Source organism: Lissotriton vulgaris, chromosome 11 (assembly GCF_964263255.1).
Source record: "Lissotriton vulgaris chromosome 11, aLisVul1.2, whole genome shotgun sequence".
Taxonomy (NCBI): Eukaryota; Metazoa; Chordata; class Amphibia; order Caudata; family Salamandridae; genus Lissotriton; species Lissotriton vulgaris.
Genome location: NC_141699.1, coordinates 1,010,119,997 through 1,010,140,538, shown reverse-complemented (window position 1 = coordinate 1,010,140,538; position 20,542 = coordinate 1,010,119,997). Strand labels below are relative to the sequence as shown.

Sequence of the window (20,542 nt, the reverse complement as noted above, 5' to 3'; positions counted from 1 at the left end):
TCCTTATTTACGGTGTCTGAGTCTTCCACTTTGGTCATTCTGGGTGACTCACTCTCCTCCTTCTTCCTCACGTTGGGGTCTAGTATGTTTTCACTTTCTTCAGCCTTCCCTCTTATCTCTGCTTCCTGGGCCTGTCCTTCTTCTGTCTCTATGTCTTTTGGTATGGGATCCAGCAAAAGTAAAGTCTTTATTTTCATTCTGTTGCAGGCACATTGTTTGAATTCACCCAGCAACGGATGTCAGGTAGGTCTTCCCCCGAGTCTGGGTCTTCCCCGAGGCTTGTTCACCCCCTTCGGCCTGATACAGGCAGAAATGTGGCATCTTCAGGCACCCACTTCAAAACAAACCTGGACTGAGGAAGAACAGAAGAGGACCGGACCTGCTGTCTGTGACCTGATAGGGGCCCTAAAGGACTGTAGCTGCTCTCTCTTGTATTCAGGACAAGGAAGTCAACTCCAATGGTCATAAGGCTGACTTCCTGTTCAAGCTACAGGGATACAACAAGCTACTAAAGGCCAAGTCTCTTGTGAAGTGGCATACCATATACCCAGGGACTATAAGTTCAAGTTCATAAATTTGTATAGCGCACTACTCACCCAGAGGGTCTCAAGGCGCTTGGGGGAGGAGGGGGGTACATTACTTATCAAATATCCAAGTTTTAAGTTGTTTTCTGAAGGAGAGGTGGTTCTGTGTAAGGCGGAGGTGGGTGGGGAGAGAATTCCAGGTTTTGGCCGCTAGGTAGGAGAAGGATCTTCCCCCCATGGTGGATCTGTTGATGCGCGGAATAGCGGCTAGGGCTTGATTGGATGAACGAAGTTGGCGGGTGGGGGTGTAAAAGGACAGGCGCGTGTTGAGGCATTCGGGTCGTAGAGGGCTTTGTGAGGAGTCGAAACGTTATCCTCTTGTTGATGGGGGAGCCAGTGGAGGTCTTTCAGGTGATCGGAGATGTGAGTTTGGCGTGGGATGTCGAGTATGAGTCTGGCTGAGGCGTTTTGGATGCGTTGGAGTTTTTTCTGTAGTTTGGCTGTGGGTCCGGCGTAAAGGGTGTTTCCGTAATCCAGTCGGCTTGTGACCAGTGCGTGGGTAACCGTTTTTCTTGTTTCGGTGGGGATCCAACGGAATATTTTTTTGAGCATGCGTAGGATGTTGAAGCATGATGAGGAAACAGCGTTGACTTGTCTGGTCATCGAGAGGGAGGAGTCCAGGATGAAGCCCAGGTTGCGTGCGTGGTCCGTAGGTTTGGGTGCGTTTCCCAGGGCCGGTGGCCACCATGAGTCATCCCAGGCAGAGGGGGATGATCCTAAAATGAGGACTTCCGTTTTGTCCGAGTTCAGTTTTAAGCGGCTGTTCTTCATCAACTCGGCCACTTCTTTCATCCCGTCGTGTAGGTTGGTTTTGGCGGAGTTTGGATCTTTGGTGAGGGAGAGGATCAGCTGGGTGTCGTCTGCGTAGGAGATAATGTTGAGGTTGTGTTGGCGCGCGATGGATGCGAGGGGGCTCATGTATACGTTGAAGAGGGTGGGACTGAGTGATGATCCTTGTGGTACGCCGCAGATGACTTCGGTGGGCTCCGATCTGAAAGGGGGGAGGCGGACTCTCTGGGTTCTTCCGGCGAGGAACGAGATGATCCAGTCCAAAGCTTTTCCTTGTATTCCGACGTTGTTGAGGCGTTGTATGAGGGTGCTGTGACAGACCGTGTCGAAGGCTGCAGAGAGGTCAAGTAGGATGAGGGCGACTGTTTCTCTGTTGTCCAGTAGTGTTCGAATGTCGTCTGTTGCTGCGATGAGGGCGGTCTCGGTTCTGTGTTTGGCTCGGAAGCCGGACTGTGAAGGGTCGAGGGATTTGTTGGATTCGAGGAAGGTGGCGAGCTGACTGTTGACGGCTTTCTCAAGGACTTTGGCAGGGAATGGGAGGAGCGAGATGGGGCGGTAGTTCTTAAGTTCAGTGGGGTCTGCTGTGGGTTTCTTCAGAAGGGTGCTGAGTTCGGCATGTTTCCAGCTTTCCGGGAAGGTGGCGGAGTTGAGGGAGCAGTTGATGATGTCTCGGAGATGGGGTGCGATGACGGAGTCTGCTTTGTTGAAAATGTGGTGGGGACATGGGTCGGTAGGCGATCCTGAGTGGATGGAGTTCATCAGGTGGATGGTGTCTTCAGTGGTGATTGGGTCCCAGGCGCAAAGGTTGTTGGAGGGGGGACTTGGTTCGGGGGTGGGGGGGTGGACTGGTCTCCGGATTGGTTTTCAAAGCTGTTATGTATTTCAGCGATTTTGTTGTGGAAGAAAGAGGCTAGGGAGGCGCAGAGGTCTTGGGATGGGGTGATGTCGTTGGTGCCGGCGGTGGGGTTGGTAAATTCTTTGACGATGTTGAAGAGTTCCTTGCTGTTGTGGGCGTTGTTGTCAAGTCGATCCTTGAATGCTGATTTCTTGGTGGAACGGATCAGTTGGTGGTGTTTGCGGGTGGCGTTCTTGAAGGTGGTCAGGTTGTCAGTGGTTGGGTTTTTTCTCCAGGCTTTCTCGAGGGTACGACAGAACTTCTTGGATGTCTTAAGGTCATCGTTGAACCAGGGGGCTTTTTTGCTACTTTGCTTGATTTGATGGTTTTTCAAGGGTGCTAGTTCGTCGGCGCTGTGGGTGATCCATTGTGTAAGGTTGGTGGCAGCTTGGTTTGGGTCCGATGTTTTGGCAGGAGGGTTTTTGTGAAGCGAAGTAAAGAGCTGGTCGGTGGTAATTTTGTTCCAGTTTCTTCGGGGGATTGGTTGTGGGTCGTGGTTTTTTTGTAGTTGAAGTGAACGCAGCTGTGGTCTGTCCAGTGGAGAGCTGTAGTGTGGTTGAAGGAGATGTGCTTGCTGGAGGTGAAGATTGGGTCGAGCGTGTGCCTGGCATAGTGGGTGGGGGTATCAACAAGTTGTTTTAGTCCGAGATTGGCTAAGTTGTCCAGGAGGGTGGTGGTGTTGCTGTCATTTTTCTTTTCCAGGTGGAAGTTGAGGTCTCCCAGTAGAATGTAGTCCTCAGAGGGGAGGGCGTGTGGGCTGATGAAGTCAGTGATGTCTTTGCTGAATCGAGTGCTGGGTCCTGGTGGTCTGTAGATGAGAGTGCCTCTGAGTGTGGTTTTGGGGTCGGTGTGGATCTGGAAGTGAAGGTGTTCGGCGGCTGCAAGGTTGTCGTCTGAGCTGGTCGTGATGCGGATGGAGCTTATGTATGATGGCGATGCCTCCTCCTGTTTGGATGGTGCGGTCTTTTCGGATGATCTTGTAGCCGTCCGGGATGGCTATGGCGATGTCGGGAGCTGATGAGGCGTTCATCCAGGTTTCTGTAAGGAAGGCGACATCCGGCGAAGTGGTGTCGAGTAGGTTCCATAGTTCAATGGCGTGTCTGTGGACAGAGCGGGTGTTGAGCAGGATGCACTTCAGGTGGTTAGTGTCAGTGCTCTGTTTGGAGTCTGTGGATTTAGTGTGAGTCTTGATGCAGTCGAGTTTGCAGAAATGGCAGGAGTAGGGTCCATGGGTGTGTCCAGGGACGGCCTGGTAGCAGTCTTGGAATCGGCCGGGGTTGAGTGCTGAGAGGGATGCGGCATCGTATGTAATTCGGGTGGAGTGGGATTTGCGAGGATCAGGGATTTAGTGTGGGTCTTGATGCAGTCGAGTTTGCAGAAATGGCAGGAGAAGGGTCCGTGGGTGTGTCCAGGGGCTGCCTGGTAGCAGTCTTGGAATCGGCCGGGGTTGAGTGCTGAGAGGGATGCGGCATTGTATGTAATTCGGGTGGAGTGGGATTTGCGAGGATCAACTTATATTTAACTATAAGTTAAATGCTACTAGTGGGTCTGTAGCACTTATTGTGCCATCCACTTAAATAGCTCCTTAAAACGTGTTCTAGGCCTGCCATTGCAGCCGGAATGCAGTTTTAAACTGCCAATTCAACATAGCATCCATAGGGCAGGGTGCATGTAATTAGATTGTTGGTCATGCACTTTTAAGTTGTAAGCGTCCTGGTAGTGAAAAACTACTAAATTTGTTTTGAGTACTGTGAGGCCAACCTCTCCCATAGGATAACATTGGGTTGCCGTATTACATTTAATGTGATAACATTTTATTGGGAACATGTAAACATTTTTGGTTTGGTGCCCTCTTTAATGGTAAAGTCGGGAAGAGTGTGCAGCAATGAGATGGGGAGCCCTGGATCGGCCCGTTACTCAAGGGTATGCAGCACGTGGCTGTTGAGGAAGCTGCGTGATCACTGCATTCAACCTCCGTTTTGCTTGGAGGGAGGGGGTGCAAGCTGCAGCAGGAGTCCTCAGGGCTTGCATCCCGCGTTGGTGGAGGAAGCCATCTGGCCGCTGCACTCAACCTCTGTGTCGCCTGCAGGGAGGGGGGCAGCCGCCGCAAAAGTCCTCTCAACCCCACAACAGTGCTTGTGGTGCTCGCTGCATTCAGGCAGGGTGCCAGACAGGGTGCACTGGCTCGGCCCACCCTCATCGCAAGTGTGGCGCTTCTCCAACCCTTGCAGCCCCGAATACAAAAGGTACACTCACATGCATAATGCCTGTGTCAGAGTGTGGGCTCAAGTGATCACCTACCTTTTATTTAGCTCCTCTGGCCAAAATTTCCTGAGAATGTTGTGCATTCACATCCGGGCAGTTCCTGGATAGCACACTGCTCCTCCACCATGCTGGGGAAGACATTTATAAGCTGTTCAAACAACTCAGAAGCAAAGGCCCCATACACAATAGAACGCCAACAAAAATGGTACGCCAACTGTCTCTCACACACCTGGCGCGTCAAAGAGAGAATTGAAGCACCACAGGCGGCCACAGCCGGCCACAGCCTACATGTGTCGTTCGAATACTGGGGTCAGAAATTAATGCAACAATTCACACAGGAGCTTCTGTCAACGTAATGGGAGGGCAGCAATACAATTGCATGAGACCCAAGAGCCTCCTAGTACTGTCTCACATCAAAATCTTCACGTATGGGAATCAGTCGCCCCTACCCCTCCGTTGACGGATGTCAGTGCTGGTACAATCTAAAGATCAGGAAATCATGACAACATTTCATGTCATTGACCAAAAAGCAGACACGCTCACCAGCATCAACATAGTGGAGGATCTTGGGCTTGTGTCCCTTGCCAAGAGAGTAATATCACACCAAATCGATGATCTGTTGAAACAGTTTCCAGAACTATTCTGAGGGCTCGGCTGCCACAAACGTCCTCCAGTGAAGTTACATATCGATCCATCATTCGCGCCGGTGGTTCTGCAACACCGCCTGTCCCGTTCCAACTACATCCTTTGGTTGAAAAGGAACTTGAGAGAATAGAGGAACAAGGAGTGATTGAAAAAGTTTCAGGGCCCACTCCCTTAGTTTTCCCGATGGTCATTGCAGAAAAACCCAAACAACCTGGAAAAATCCACGTATGCATTGACATGCGACTGTCGAACCGTGCCACCAAACCGGAGTGGCACATCACTCCTACCATGGGCGAAATTGTGGCGAATGTTAATGGATTCCATTGGTTCTCGAAGCTAGACCTCAATACCGGGTATCACCAGCTAGGATTGGCAGAGGAGAGCCGGTATATCACCACGTTTAGCACACACTTAGGCCTACGCTGGTACAAACACCTAAACTTTGGCATCTCATTGGCTACTGAAGTATTTCAAAAGGCAATACACAAGACCCTGTCCGGATGTGAGAAGGTGAGCCTCGGGAGACCGCAAGGCACGGGACTACCGCGACCAGACTCCTCCGCGCGGAGGGGACGGACCTATGTGGGCAACACGCGAGTAGGGAAGAAAACACGTACCTTTCCTCTCTCCTTGCAGAGCGGCTCCGTAGCGCAAGGAGGAGGAGCTGACCCCGGAAACGCTCGAGATGCGCCAGTAAAACGGAGACCAGGACAGGAAGAGGCGTCTTTGACCTGTGGTTGGAAGGAGGAGCTGAAGACGCGAAGCGTGGAGCCGGACGCCATGAACGAAGACCAAGACGAGGAGCCGAGTGACGGGAGGAGAGTAAACGACCAGCGTGACACAGAGGCGGAGGAAACCAACGACCACTGGACGGAGGAGTGGTGGTGTCCACCGGAGGACGCTGGAGAGCGTCCGTAACTCAGGAGAGTTACGGCGGAGCCATGTGAGTGACCTTGTACTGGAGAAGAGGGGGTGGAATTGCTGAGGGAGGCGGGAGGAGGGAGGAGAGGAGGACACGGCGAACGGATCAGAGGCAGCACAGTCTGTTGTGATATTGCTAAACAATATACCGTGCCTAATTACCTAGCATGTACCGACTATAACCAACTGCACTTGAATCCCTGACAACCCCAAGTTTCTTTCATCGAATAACCTACTTAGTTAACCCATCCTTCCTCTCACAGTCAATTGTAATTGAGCACTACTGGGTGTAGGTTATGGGTAGAACCTGTAGCACAGTGAACTGACAGGCTCCCTATTCTTTTCTCTTGGCGAGCCTCCGGGTGAAGTGGCACCACGGATGAATACGGATCCCATCCCACCTATCTCCAACCTGAAGAGGAAGGAACGGCCGTGGCCACTAGGACCAGCCATCCTGAGAGCGAGAATACCAAACCAGAGAAAGAGACTTGTGATAATCTTGTTAAACAGAAAACTGTGACTACTGACAATAAAATAACATCTGTTCGACAATACATTCATCCTCCACGCCTGTATATCCGCCCTGCTCTCCCACAAGTGGTGTCAGAAGTGGGATCCAGCAGAGACATGGAGGCTGCTATCGCAAAGATGGCAGAGAATCAGGAACACCTGGGAAAGGTGATGGAGAGGTTTCTACTTGCAGTAGAAGAAGACCGAGACAAGGTACAAAAGCCAAACCCACGGAGCGGCCATGGACAAGATTACAGAGGTCCTGGGACACCAGAGAGGACCCACATCCCTACCTTCCATGGTACTACAGAAATACGTTAGCGGGGAGGTTTCGGATTTCTTCTTTACCAATTTTGAGCGAATAGCCACAGCAGCTTCCTGGCCTGTAGATAAATGGGGGCAATATCTGGGACCTCTACTATTGGGCGATCTACAAGCCGCTTATCAAGCAGCAACAGTACAAGGAACAGTTCCCTATGCTGACATTAAGCAGTGTATCATGGAGAGACTGGGAGTGGATGACGAATCCTACCGGATAAAACTGCGACAGATAAAGGAAGGCCCCCAAGAAACACCTTGTGCCTTGCATTTTAGGGTGAAGGACATGACGGACCGGTGGTTGAAATCAGCCACCACTGATAAAGACGGTATTATGTCCAAAATCTATTTAGAACAGTATTTGACTTCCCTTCACCCACCCATACAAAGATGGGTCCGACAACAGGCCCATCTTACCCTTGAAACTGCTGTGGAAATCGCCAGCGCATATAACCGCGCCCAGGAAATCCAAAAAGGAAAAGATGAACCTTCATGGAAGGCCGGTACTCGGGAAACACATCGACCACCCCATCCCTCACTTCCCAAGAAGCCTGAACCCGTGACCTTTATCCCTGGAATGGTTACCCCAACCCCGATACCCAGACCTCCGAATCCTGGACCACAGTGCTTTCATTGTGGCGGAATGGGGCACATTGCTCGGTTTTGCCCACAAAAAGAGGAACCGATGGAAATCGGAATGGCCCGAAATTATTACTGTTCCTCTTCTGAAAAGCTCCTTCCGCCTTATCATTGTTCGGTGAAGGTGAATGGACAACAAACCATGGCTCTAGCAGACACGGGATGTCGTCAAAGTGTTGTACGCCCTCAAGATATGGAACCCTGGATTTGACCCATCGATGGAACGGTTGCCATACAGTGTGTACATGGTGATGTTAAGCAATATCCGACTACCCGAGTCCAAATCCAACACGAAAGCGATCCCGGTACATCCCTGAAGGGGGGCTCATTCCTAACTTGCCTGAACGAGTTATTCTTGGGAATGATTATCCACACCTTCCTCAAATGATAAAGCAGAACCCGAACCAGGAAGAGGACTGGTGGGCCATAGCCCCCTTTTCAAGAGATGAGAAACCGGAATGGCCTATTTCCAAACCACGGAAGAGCCGAAAACAGAGAAGAGCAGAAAAAGGGAAAACCCCTACTGTGTTACCCGTTGTAACAGAAGAGAACCCATGGGAAACTGACCGGAACTTTCGGGCTACTCAAAGAGAAGATCCAGTTTTGCAGGAAGCTTTGAAAAACGCACTAGACCAAGAAGACCCCCTTCATGTAGGTCCTTATTTTTTTAAGAAAAATGGCTTGTTATACATGAAAGGAGGGCCCACCAAAAACCCCCAACTGTTGATTCCTGTGCCCTTTAGAGAGAAGGTGTTATTCCTGGCCCATAGCCATTTATTAGGGGGACTCTTTGGAGTAGAGAAGACTGAGAAACAGATTACCGAGCGTTTCTATTGGCCAGGCATTTTCCAACAAGTAAAAAAATATTGTAGAGAATGCCCCATATGTCAACGACACAGCCGGTATAAACCACCTCGGGCCCCTCTGTACCCACTACCAGTCATAGAAGAACCTTTCACCAGAGTAGGCATGGACATGATTGGTCCTTTATTGCCCTCCCGTAGTGGATCCAGGTATGTTTTGGTAATTGTTGACTACGCCACCAAGTTCCCGGAAGCGATATCACTGCGCAGGCCAGATGCCACTAATATTGCTAAGGCTATGGTAACCGTATATTCTAGAGTAGGTTTCCCAAAAGAAATTTTAACTGATCAAGGAACCCCATTTATCTCAAAACTCATGAGACAAGTATGCACACAATTGGGGATTTGACAGATTAGAACAGCAGCATATCACCCACAAACCGATGGGTTAGTGGAAAGGTATAATGCCACCCTTAAGACAACCCTGAAAAAGCTTCTAAATCTAGAGACCAGAAAGTGGGAGCATATGTTACCCCTGGCCCTGCTCGCAATACGGTGTAAGGTACAGAAAAGCACAGGATATTCGCCTTTTGAGTTGTTGTATGGCCATCAGCCTAGAACATTGCTAGACATGGCTCAAGAAATGTTGGAAACCGAACCGGATAACACTAAACCCTTGGTGGATTATGTCTCTAAACTTAAGACCCATTTAGGTCAAATTAGGACAATTGTCAGCACCAACTTAGAGGAAGCCCAATCAGCCCAAAAAGGCCAATACGATAAAAGCTAAAGAGAGGGCCTTTGATATAGGTGATCCTGTGTTACTTATGATGGCCTCGTCGGATCATAAACTACTGGGTCAGTGGCAGGGACCCTACATAGTTACAGAGAAAGTAACCCCGGTTACGTACCGTATTGAATTGGATCCCAATCGGGATACTTCACAGATCTATCATATCAATGTGTTAAAAAAATGGGAGGGACCCCTTACAACCATTGTAGTAAAGATAGAAACAGAAGAACCTCTGTTTGAACAATGCCTAGACTCTGCTCTGTCACCCCCTCTTAGAAACATACTAACAAACGTTCTGCTGCCTCATAGTAAGGTATTTTCCTTGACCCCGGGAGAACCTCCCTGGTGGAACATGCCATCAAAACCCCTATAGGTAAAAGAGTACGTCTCAGGCCTTACCCAATATCGGAGGCACGCCGCCTAAGTATACGTGAGGAGGTACAAAAGATGTTACAGATGGATATAATAGAACCATCCATCAATTAGTGGAATTCACCAATAGTCCTCGTACCGAAGCTGGATGGCTAGGTGAGGTTTTGCATTGGCTTCAGAGAAGCAAACAAAATCTCAGAGTTTGACACCTATCCTCTACCCAGGGTTGACGAAATGGTGGAGAAAATAGGGAGAGCCAAATATATCAGCACCCTGGACCTGTGCAAAGGGTATTGGCAAATCCCTCTGCATCCCCAAGATAAAGAAAAGACGGCATTTTCCACCCCAGACGGGTTATACCAATTCAAAGTGCTACCCTTTGGATTACATGGAGCTCTGGCTACTTTCCAGAGGGCCATGAATTGTATTCTACGACCCCACGAGCAGTATGCTGGCGCATACAAAGATGACATAGTCATTTATAGCGACAACTGGGATCAACACCTGGACCATTTATCACAGGTAGTCCAGACCCTAGGGCAGCATGGACTTAAAATCAACGCGGCCAAAAGCCATCTGGCAGCCAAACTGTCAAGTACTTGGGATACTTATTAGGAGAGGGCGTAATACGACCACAGGACTCCAAGCTAACAGCCATCTCTCAAATCCCCTTGCCAAAAACAAAAAAAGATCCCAGAGCCTTCTTAGGGTTACTCGGTTACTACGATAGATTCATTCCTAACTTTTCTCAAACAGCAGCCCCCCTCACTAATTTACTGCAGAAATCAACTAATACAGAGGCTCAATTAAAACATCCCACCCAAGAAATCATGCAGGCCTTTGAATCCCTTAAAAGATCCCTCACGTCAGACACAGTATTAGCCAGTCCTGATTATTCCCTCCCCTTTGTCCTACAGACAGACGCATCCAACCAAGGAATAGGAGCGGTATTGTCCCAAGAAACAAGACAGGGAGAAGAAAGACCTATCTTGTACATTAGCCGAAAGCTATTCCAGAGAAAACAATATAACGCTGTGATAGAGAAAGAGGCTTTGGCAATCAAATGGGCTATAGAAACCCTAAGGTACTACCTAGAAGGAAGGGAATTTACCATATACACCGATCACGCTCCTCTAGAATGGTTGGCCCGTAACAAAGGGAACAATGACAGGGTGTTAAGATGGTTTTTGGCCCTACAACCTTACAGATTCCAAACACAAATCGAAAGGGAGCAGACCAAGGGAACGTGGACTTCCTATCAAGATATCCACAAGGGAACTCCCTTAGTAGTAAGACAGCAAGGGAAAGGGGATGTGAGAAGGTGAGCCTCGGGAGACCGCAAGGCACGGGACTACCGCGACCAGACTCCTCCGGCCGGAGGGGACGGACCTATGTGGGCAACACGCGAGTTGGGAAGAAAACATGTACCTTTCCTCTCTCCTTGCAGAGCGGCTCCGTAGCGCGAGGAGGAGGAGCTGACCCCGGAAACGCTCGAGATGCGCCAGTAAAACGGAGACCAGAACAGGAAGAGGCGGCTTTGACCTGTGGCTGGAAGGAGGGGCTGAAGACGCGAAGCGTGGAGCCGGACGCCGTGAACAAAGACCAGGACGAGGAGCCGAGTGACGGGAGGAGAGAAAACGACCAGCGCGACAAGGAGGTGGAGGAAACCGACGACCACAGTACGGAAGAGTGGTGGTGTCCACCGGAGGACGCTGGAGAGCGGCCGTAACTCAGGAGAGTTACGGCGGAGCCATGTGAGTGACCTTGTACTGGGGAAGAGGGGGTGGTATTGCTGAGGGAGGCGGGAGGAGGACACGGGTGAATGGATCAGAGGGAGCACAGTCTGTTGTGATATTGCTAAACGATATACCGAGCCTAATTACCTAGCGTGTACCCACTATAACCAACTGCACTTGAATCCTTGACAACCCCAACAAGTTTCTTTCATCGAATAACCTTCTTAGTTAACCCATCCTTCCCCTCACAGTCAATTGTAATTGAGCACTACTGGGTGTAGGTGACAGGTAGAACCTGTAGCACAGTGAACTGACAGGCTCCCTTTTCTTTTCTCTTGGCGAGATTCCGGGTGAAGTGGCACCACAGACGAATACGAATCCCATCCCACCTATCTCCAACCTGAAGAGGAAGGAACGGCCGTGGCCACTATGACCAGCCACCCTGAGAGCGAGAATACCAAACCAGAGAAAGAGACTTGTGATAATCTTGTTAAACAGAAAACTGTGACTACTGACAATAAAATAGCATCTGTTCGACAATACATTCAGCCTCCACGCCTGTATATCCGCCCTGCACTCCCACACCGGACTACTTAGTGTCTTGAATGTCAGCGATGACATCCTAATTCCATTCGTCCACGGCGGCCGAACACCACAAACACCTAAAAGCCACACTCAAACGCCTCTGCGAACATGGAGTGACACTGCACAAGGACAAATGCTCTTTCTTTCAGTCGTCCATTGAGTTCTTTGAGTATGTCTGTAATCAAGAAGGAATACAAGTAGACCACCAAAAATCCAGAACAATCAAGCGGGCGCCAGCACCCACTACAGTCCAGGAAGTAAGGAGCTTCCTGGGAATGGTGGCCCCTTATTGTTGGAGGTTAATCCCGGATCTAGCAACTATTGCTGAACCTCAGAGATCCCTCACGAAGGCAGATGGGAAATGGACATAGGGCTGTCACGAGGAGTCTGCGTTCCAGAAGACCAAAGAGACCCTTCTCAATAACACCACACTTGTCTTTTTTGACCCGAAGAAATGCACAGAACTGTTGGTCGACACCAGTCTAGTCGGGCTGGGAACTATACTCGCATAACAACAGGAGCCAGGCCGTTTTGGCTGCGCTGGCATTCGTCAGTAAAGCATTGACGCCAACGGAGACCAAATACGCCCCAATTGAGTGAGAAGCCCTTTGCGATCAAGTAGACCTGTGGACACCTCCACCTTTATCTAAGTGGCCAGCCTTTCAAGGTCATCACAGACAATCAGCCTCTGGTCCTACTGTTCCAAGGGTCGGCCCCTCACCCACCTCCAAGGACCGAGAGATGAGACATTCAGCTACAACACTACTGGATGGAGGTGGTATACCTTCCTGGATCAAGGAACCCTGCCCACTTTCTCTCACGCCACCCCGAAACCGCCGAGGCTCAAGACAACTGTGATGACGTGGAGGACTATGTCAGGGTAGTTGCAGGAGCTGTCTGCGTCCAAGCGTTATGTCTAGAAGACATCATGGAGGCTGCGGAAACAGACCCTGCCATCCTGCGGGTACAAGCTGCAGTCCTAAGTGGTACCTGGAAAGACTTCTTGCGGGACTCCAACAACTGACCTGGGGAAGCTTCTCAAACGGGCGGACTACCCTTGTCCCAATGGATGCCTATTGCAAATACCCTGTGGTGGAGGTAATTAACTCACTGGCATTCGTACATGTAGTCCCTGTCCTTGAGAAGACATTCACCATCTTTGGTCTGCCCAGCGAGATTAAGAGCGATAATCGACCGCCAAACAATGGCACGGAATTTCGAGACTTCCTTGACCAACTCGTAATACACCACCACTGTATTACACCTCAGTGGCCACAGGCCAACGGGGAAGTCGAACTATTCATGCGCTCTATGAACAAGTCTCTTTGCATCACCACTGCCGAGCAAGCTACTCCTGAACTCCACTTACATTTTCCGAGGGAATAATGGAGTACTCCTCATTGAATGACTCATCAAGCACTGTGGATCCTGATGTTCAATGGACCCTGTCGGGACACCATTCCTACGTGCTCTGGATGGACACCACCACCTCACAACATTCAAGGTACCCAAACACGTTGGGAGCAGCGCAATGCTCTCACCAGCCAGCGCAGATGAGTGAAGGAGATCTCCCTCTTGCCCAGTGACAAGGTAGTCATCAAAGACCGAAAGCCTGGGTGGAAATTTAGGACACTGTTTGATCCGGGGATTTGGACCGTCATTAGAAGTGAGGGGACCATGGTAACAGCTACAAGAGGACAAGAAGTAGTGTCTAGAAACAGATCATGGTTCAAACGAATTGAAACTTCGCCGCTCCCCCCTCCTCAAAACTCACATTGAGGGGACACAGACTGCCCAAAAAATTATGCTGGGTCAAGTGGGCTCGGGAGTCAAGGCTCACGAGACCCTGCGGGAGTCAGCAAGAAGACTCACAAACCAGCTCTCTCATCTGTGACCTTCCAGCTTGCAGTCAACCCAATTGATAGAAACTCCGGCTCAATCCACAACCCAACCAGCAGCTCAACACCATGCATGTCATGTGAACTGAACGTTGGTCATCAAGACATGAGTTAGGGAGGGATGTAGCATTTTAGAGGTCCTGCCGGGCCCGGTTCTAGAGGGTTGGCCAGGCCCACCCAAACATGATCTTTGGCCCTCCCAGTCAGCAGAAGAGGCCATGAGGATGGCCAAACATTGTGATGCTTTTTCACTTTGTTTACATTAATTATCAATCTGAGGTAGCTTTGTAACCTTTCCAAAAGAAAATACCAGCTATTTGTTGTAGTTTTAAGAGTGTGTACATGCATGGACATGATATTAAATAGAACTATGAATAAAATTGTACAATGACTTTTCCTTTAGTTTTTCCTTTATTTAATAGGCAGGAATCTTTGCAGCTCTAGAATCCATTTTAAAGTGTTTTCCATTTATATTTGTGGAGTGGTGTGGCTCACTGGTTAGAGGCGGCAGACCCGGAAGCAGCGGTCGGCCCGGGACCAGGGTCTGATTCCCGACGCGGCAGGGTCTTGGGCAATGGTCAGCGGACTCGATAATTCTCGCCTCGGTGCCTACTCCAACCATGGGTCCCACTCAGCAACTCTGGGCAATAGCTTGCTTAATCTCTACTAACGGCCCCATCAGCGCCGGGGATGCTTGTCTTCACCTTGGAGATGCCCAGGAGGGACCATCTCACAGGGAAAGCAAGGATGGGTTCCCCAGCGGTATACAGCGCCAGGACGCCCCTTTGCTGGGGCAGCTGTACGCTTTACAAGTATACGACATTTAACATTTAACATTTGCTGTTTGAATTAGGTACAGATATGGGCAAAAAAGTCTTGCTTTAGGTGGTTTTGCTTTTTTTTGTACAAGCTGGGACATTAAAATACCAGGGGTGCCAGTAAAAAATTTGCCAGGTGGCATCCCTAGTCAAGTGTATTTGAGGAACCTCTAGAGCTCATTTTAAAGGCATTGTTTTTATAAATACTGTTCTAAGTATGCACTGTAAAGGGGAAACATGCTAACTTTGGGTGATTTTCTCTATTTTTACCCTGGCTGAGACATTAAAATATTCATGTCGGAAGAAAACGTCAATGTGGCAACCGTACCTCATGTCGAAGGCAAGCTGCAGTTAGGCGTTGTGTATGGGGATTGGGGACAGGGTGTTACCTGCCAATGATGCAGCAGGTGCAGTGGCACCAGAGCATCATTTTGCACCTCAATTATCTAACCTAACGAGTATTTGTAAAATTCACTTTCACCCAAGGGTATCTTGGCACTGAATAACAAATGTTTATTGTTACCCAACGGTACTCATTTTATTGACTTCAGAAGGGTGAAAGACTGAGTGAAATCACCAGGATTTGAACCTGTGACCATGAGGTCAAACACAGGCCCCTACAGAGGACGCATTAGTCCACCAGACTTTCTGTGTGTGGATTCTGAAGGTGTTTATGCATTTTAGTCTGTGTATGATGAACACAGTAATATACTGTAGGATGTGGCATACATTATAATATTCCCATAGTGGCAGTGCATGCCTCATTGAATAAGCAGCCCCAAGGGAATCATAAATGTCCGACCATTATTAAAAAATAAATGTTGAATTATCCTCTTCGGATGAACACATAATTTTTCATGTAAAACTAAGAAACACGATTAATGTTCTCCTTTCATATGACGTCAGCACCCTAATACAAGTGGTATCTAAAACAGACATTTTTCAACATTCTATTATTGTATTAGTCAAGTTTTATTATGGCTTTTATTATAACTTCATCTATGTCAATTATTGCAATGTTATAAGGGTTAAGGTCATATGACATCATTTCGTAGGAACGATAAAAGGTCATATGATGTCACTTCTTGTGACACGCCAGAGGGGCTAAATAAAAGGGAGTGGGCCGCTTGAGGTCACACTCTGATACAGGTATTGTGCTTGTGAGTGTACCGTTTGTATTCGGGGCTGCAGGGGACCGAGAGGTGCCACATAAATTAAGCCTGACTGCCTTTGTGCCAGGCTACCAGAGGATTAAGTAACCTTAATGTAGTGACTTTTGTGGTTCACCCTGATAGGGATTGTGCCTGTTGCAGGAACAGGGGTCAGCCCATCCAACCAACAACCCAATAACTCACAGTTTCCTCATCTTTTTTCCCCAGCCACTCAACAAAATTGAAAAAAAAATGTTTTTGCATATAAACCATTTGCAACAGGAAATATTCATTTTACTATGCATACCTTCTGCTCCAAGCCACCCCTATTACAGAAAAAAACGTAATGTACACAATTGATATCATGTCTGCAAATCTGTAAACACTGCGAATAGGATCACATCCACGAGGTCGGCGAGATTCGCAGCTCTGACATCCCTTGCTTCTGCCTGCCCACGCAGGGGCGGCGTTTATTTCTCCTACCGAAGAGCAGCGCAGGGGGATGCACGGAGTTCACGGAATACCAAACATGACACCCACCGGTGCGCCGCCTGCGGATCCAATGGCAGAGCCGGGGGGCGGGCGCTGCGAGGACAGAGCGTGTGATCTGCAGCGCCTCTTATCAGTTCCCCAGCTGCTACCGAGGACCAGGAAGGGAGCTGAGGCTTTGCTGTCAGCAGCGCGCGCTGTCTACGCACCTGCGGCAGACCCCGCCGCGCGCGCACCGGAGCCGGAACTTACCGCCCATCGATAGCAGCGGTGAGTACTGTCGCATGCAGGAGCACGAGGGGCGCAGCAGCACTTGTACAACGGCCAAAACACCCCGAAGGCTGGTTCAGGTACACGGGCAGGTAGTGGCATGAACGACCGTGTGTACACACGATAGAATGATGCTCTCCTGGGGACCGCTATACATCCCAGGAGGGCTGGCGCAGTAGCTGCAACGACCACCAAGGCGTGGCAAGCAAACTCCAAAGGGTGTGGTGTTTACCCAGGGATGCCGAAACGACCACTCCCAGAATGCGCGGGTACCCGGGTGGGAGCGTTCTACGGGGTGTAAATTAATATTGCAGCTGCGTGCACTTCCACAGGGTATACGTTAGTATTGCAACTGAGGACACGCCCATCGTGTGTATGAAACCATATGCATGTAAAACATTCAATGGGAGGAATGACTGCGCCTGGGGATGGACCAGTCATTAACTTTAGCACATCACTTATTTATGTATGTATGCATATACGGCATGGATTTCGCGCACACGGACTGGCACGCCCTGCAGATATATCTGCATACATGGTATAGAACGAGAGCTGCCACATGAGCCCATATTGGCAGGACACATGTAAATAGCCTTTCCATTCTTGAATGTAGCATATTGGGGATTTTTGGGAGTTGTAGTCTTCGATGACCACTGTCAGAAAGCAGGCACTTGCAGAAGGAAAGCATAGGACTGGAAGCACTCAGTAACGCGTGCTCTCCGAAACCAGATATGACTGTCCCCGAATTGTGGAACTTTAATCCTTGAGTGCCAGGATCCACCCTCCTTTCAATCCACAATTTTCTCCGTGACCTATCCTTGCGCCCTCCAATTAAAAAAACACATGTGCGTACCATACACATATCATAAGTCCTTTTCAATAATTGATAGTTGAGTAAACTCTTTAACATTGTGCCCTTTCCTTAACCATGTATGGCATGTTGTCTTAGTCCTTTTTGTGCAGTTTTATAGAGGTATTTGTATACTATCAATACCATTTACCGCAAAAGGGAATTGGGTAGGAAAGATGCCAAGGGCGGGCATGGTCTCCTTTGTTACACCATCCCGACTTTTTGGTCATCATCCACTTTGCGTGTTGTGACTTATAAATCCGCACTTGGATGGAGAAAAATATAAATTACAAAATTAAGGTCCCTGCCTGGGTGCAAGCTTACACATCTGGGCATCGCACACGGAATGGGGTTCATTCAGTGTGGAGTGTGTTGCTAGATAGATACTCTCTTGATGTATATAGACTGTGCTTTCGAAGTAAATACGATCTCGTTTCTAATATTGTTTACTGTAATCTTAAAAAAAAGTGTAAACAAAGTTAACAATCTCATTTAAGGCTGAGGTGCAAGGATTTTAATCCGATTGTATCCCCTTGTTCTGCACGCATGTTTCGAGTCGATGCATTAACGGATGCACCTGCCATTGTTGTCTCGATGCGACAAAGTCCACCCACGATGCAGCTACAGATGGCAAACAGTAGAAAGGCCTGCTGCTGATCGTTACAGTGAGGGAACCGGAAGTTATTACCAGCGAAACCGAAAGTGCCCGCATGTGTTTATTTTTTAGTCTGATGTGGTTAATTCAGGAACCCTTCCAGCGGGAAGGTGATGTCTGGAAGGTCACCTGTTTCGCCGGAGTCCGTGTGAACGAGTCTCGTGTTTACTGGGCCTTTTAGCTTTAATATTTGCGCCAGACAGGTGTACCTGCCGCAGTTGTTAGTATAGTTCCTAGCAGTGGTAGTACAAGCAGCAGACGCGCTCCGTTGCACAAAGAATGGAGAAAGCCTGTGGTGTATATAATGTACATAAATGAATCAAGCGCCTGTTTGTTATGAAAATGCCTTTAAATTCGCTGGATTGTAAATAACACGCAAGGCTTCCATCTTCATTTTACACCAGGAGCTTCGTTGGAAAGAGCAGAGTTTTTTTCATGTACTTGTAGATATAATGTAAATGAGTGTTTGGTGATTTAGAGTAGATGGAAGCAGAACGTCATCTTGGGGCAGGATGACATGAAGAGGTTGTTGCTTCGTGGAAAAGGTTACTTTAACGTGAATTTAGCACGTATGTAGTGCTTCCTACCTGTTCTGAGGTGTAAATGCACATTTTAAACGAGCAACACGTTTTTAGACAGCAGGCGTTTTGTTTGTCAGGACGTTATATTTGCTGGGAAGCACCTTTTCCGTTGTTTGTGACCAGGGGTGCACTTATGAGGCGCAGACCAACGTTTACTATTTCCATCATTTGGTCATTTCTTAAGTGCCTGGCTGGACATCTTGAATGGCTTGGTTATTATTTCATTTAACACCGCACCGCCTGCTTCCATCCACGCAAACTCACAAAAATATTGGTTGTGAAACAAATATTTCCCTGAGGGTATCGGTCCCTCAGGGTCCGATACCGTGCAGGGCGTGTCCTAGTCCACAACCTCCACCCCTTTTGGGGCACAGTACATGCCTCCCTTGAGGGAGGCTGTTTTTCCGTGGCCCCTCTCTTTTTTTGTTTAATTTTTTTCATTTGAAAAGTTTGACACTGATCACATTTATCCCTCTCCCACCTTCCCTGCGCCATGTCATATAGTCTGATCAATAAAGCTGAGGGCAGGCATAAGGGCCATATGTATTTTTGACCTGATTCCCAAATAGCGATTTTTTTTATTTTATTTTTTTATTTTTTTTAAGAAATCGCTATTTGAGAATCGCAAATAGGTATGTATGTACAAAATCGCATTTTTTTTGCGATTTCTTAAAATTCCTTAATTGCGATTTGCAAATTGCAAATCGCAATTAAGGAATACTTTCCCATTCATTTCTATGGGCCAGGAGGCACATAGGAATGAATGGGAAGTTATTCTCCATTTGCGATTCGCAGTTTGCTAATAGCAAATTGATAATAATTTCAAGGCTAATTTTTTTGATTAATACATTGCATTTAAGGAATCGCAAAATTTGCGATTCCTTAAATGCAATTGCAAAATAAGGAATCGCAAATTTTGCGATTCCTTGTTTTGCACCTCATTTTGCTTAATACATACCATTTACCAAATTTGCATTCGCAAAGGCCGAAATTCTGCGAATTTCGGCCATTGCGATTGCGAATTTGCTTGATACATATGGCCCCTATATGTCTAAATTAACCAGCAGCCCTTCTCTAGAAAGCTTAAAGCAGTAATGCCCCTGAATAGGCATGTCTGTGGCTGTCTTATGACCCCGCCTTCGGCAACTAATTCCTCATCTAAAAGACGCACCTAACTGTGTATTTTAATCCTACGTGAATGCTCGTTCGCAGGGCCCCGTCTACCTCCCTAAAGCTGTCTATATTTTGAAGTTTAGTATTTTCAGATCTTATAAAATCCATATTTTAATATGGATACAAATTTGACAAAGAACACAAGACACTTCTTAGAGGACAACACCCCACTCTACCCATATTCCGTGAGTATTCCATTCGGCTCACCCTCTGCATGTGGTGTTTACAAATCCTTATCAGAGAGAGGCATGCCCCCATTCGCCGTCATTGCTATTTTTAGTTATGGCCATCTGCTTCTGCAACAAAAATTACGTAAGTGGCAAAAAATCAAAGCCATGGAGCTCGAAACGTTTTATAACACTAAGGACTTGCACAGAGAGAGAACTGAGTTTTCAAGAATACTTCCTGGGCCTGCTCTGCCCCGGATACAGCTTTATGGTTTGAAGAATAGCAGAAAATGACTGGTTTTATTTAACTTTAATAGCAGGTTTCTCTTTATAGTTAATACCTTGTACAGCCACGTATTTTCCTAAATCTTCCTGTTCACGGTTTCATGAATTTCTTACTGGCCCAAAAATGATGTTTGTTGCATGCCTTCTTTTCTCAAGGTACTGACATTGTGCCAGGTCCAACAATATTTGTTTTACTGTCTTGTGCTTTGTGTTGAAAACTAATATGTGAACTGAGTCCTCTCCAGTTTCCCAAACCTACCACTAATCTACTACAAGTTATCGCCCTGCATAAAATGTCTTCTGAATGTTTGACTACTGTTAGGTCTCCTGGGTGACCATTGGGTTGCCCT

General features: G+C 48.1%; 1 protein-coding gene across 2 annotated transcripts in view; it reads left to right on the top strand.

The window, feature by feature from the left end:
* Nucleotides 1-20,542, top strand: part of SERPINI1 (serpin family I member 1) — a 134,399-nt gene that overhangs the window by 27,600 nt on the left and 86,257 nt on the right. The window contains exon 3 of one of the 2 annotated variants that reach the window (XM_086944328.1): nt 208-243. In XM_086944328.1, coding sequence (XP_086800454.1) covers nt 208-243 — 36 coding nt within the window. Of the gene's footprint in view, nt 1-207; nt 244-16,178; nt 16,482-20,542 lie in introns of those variants that run through there. The other variant, XM_086944329.1, reaches the window with a different exon arrangement.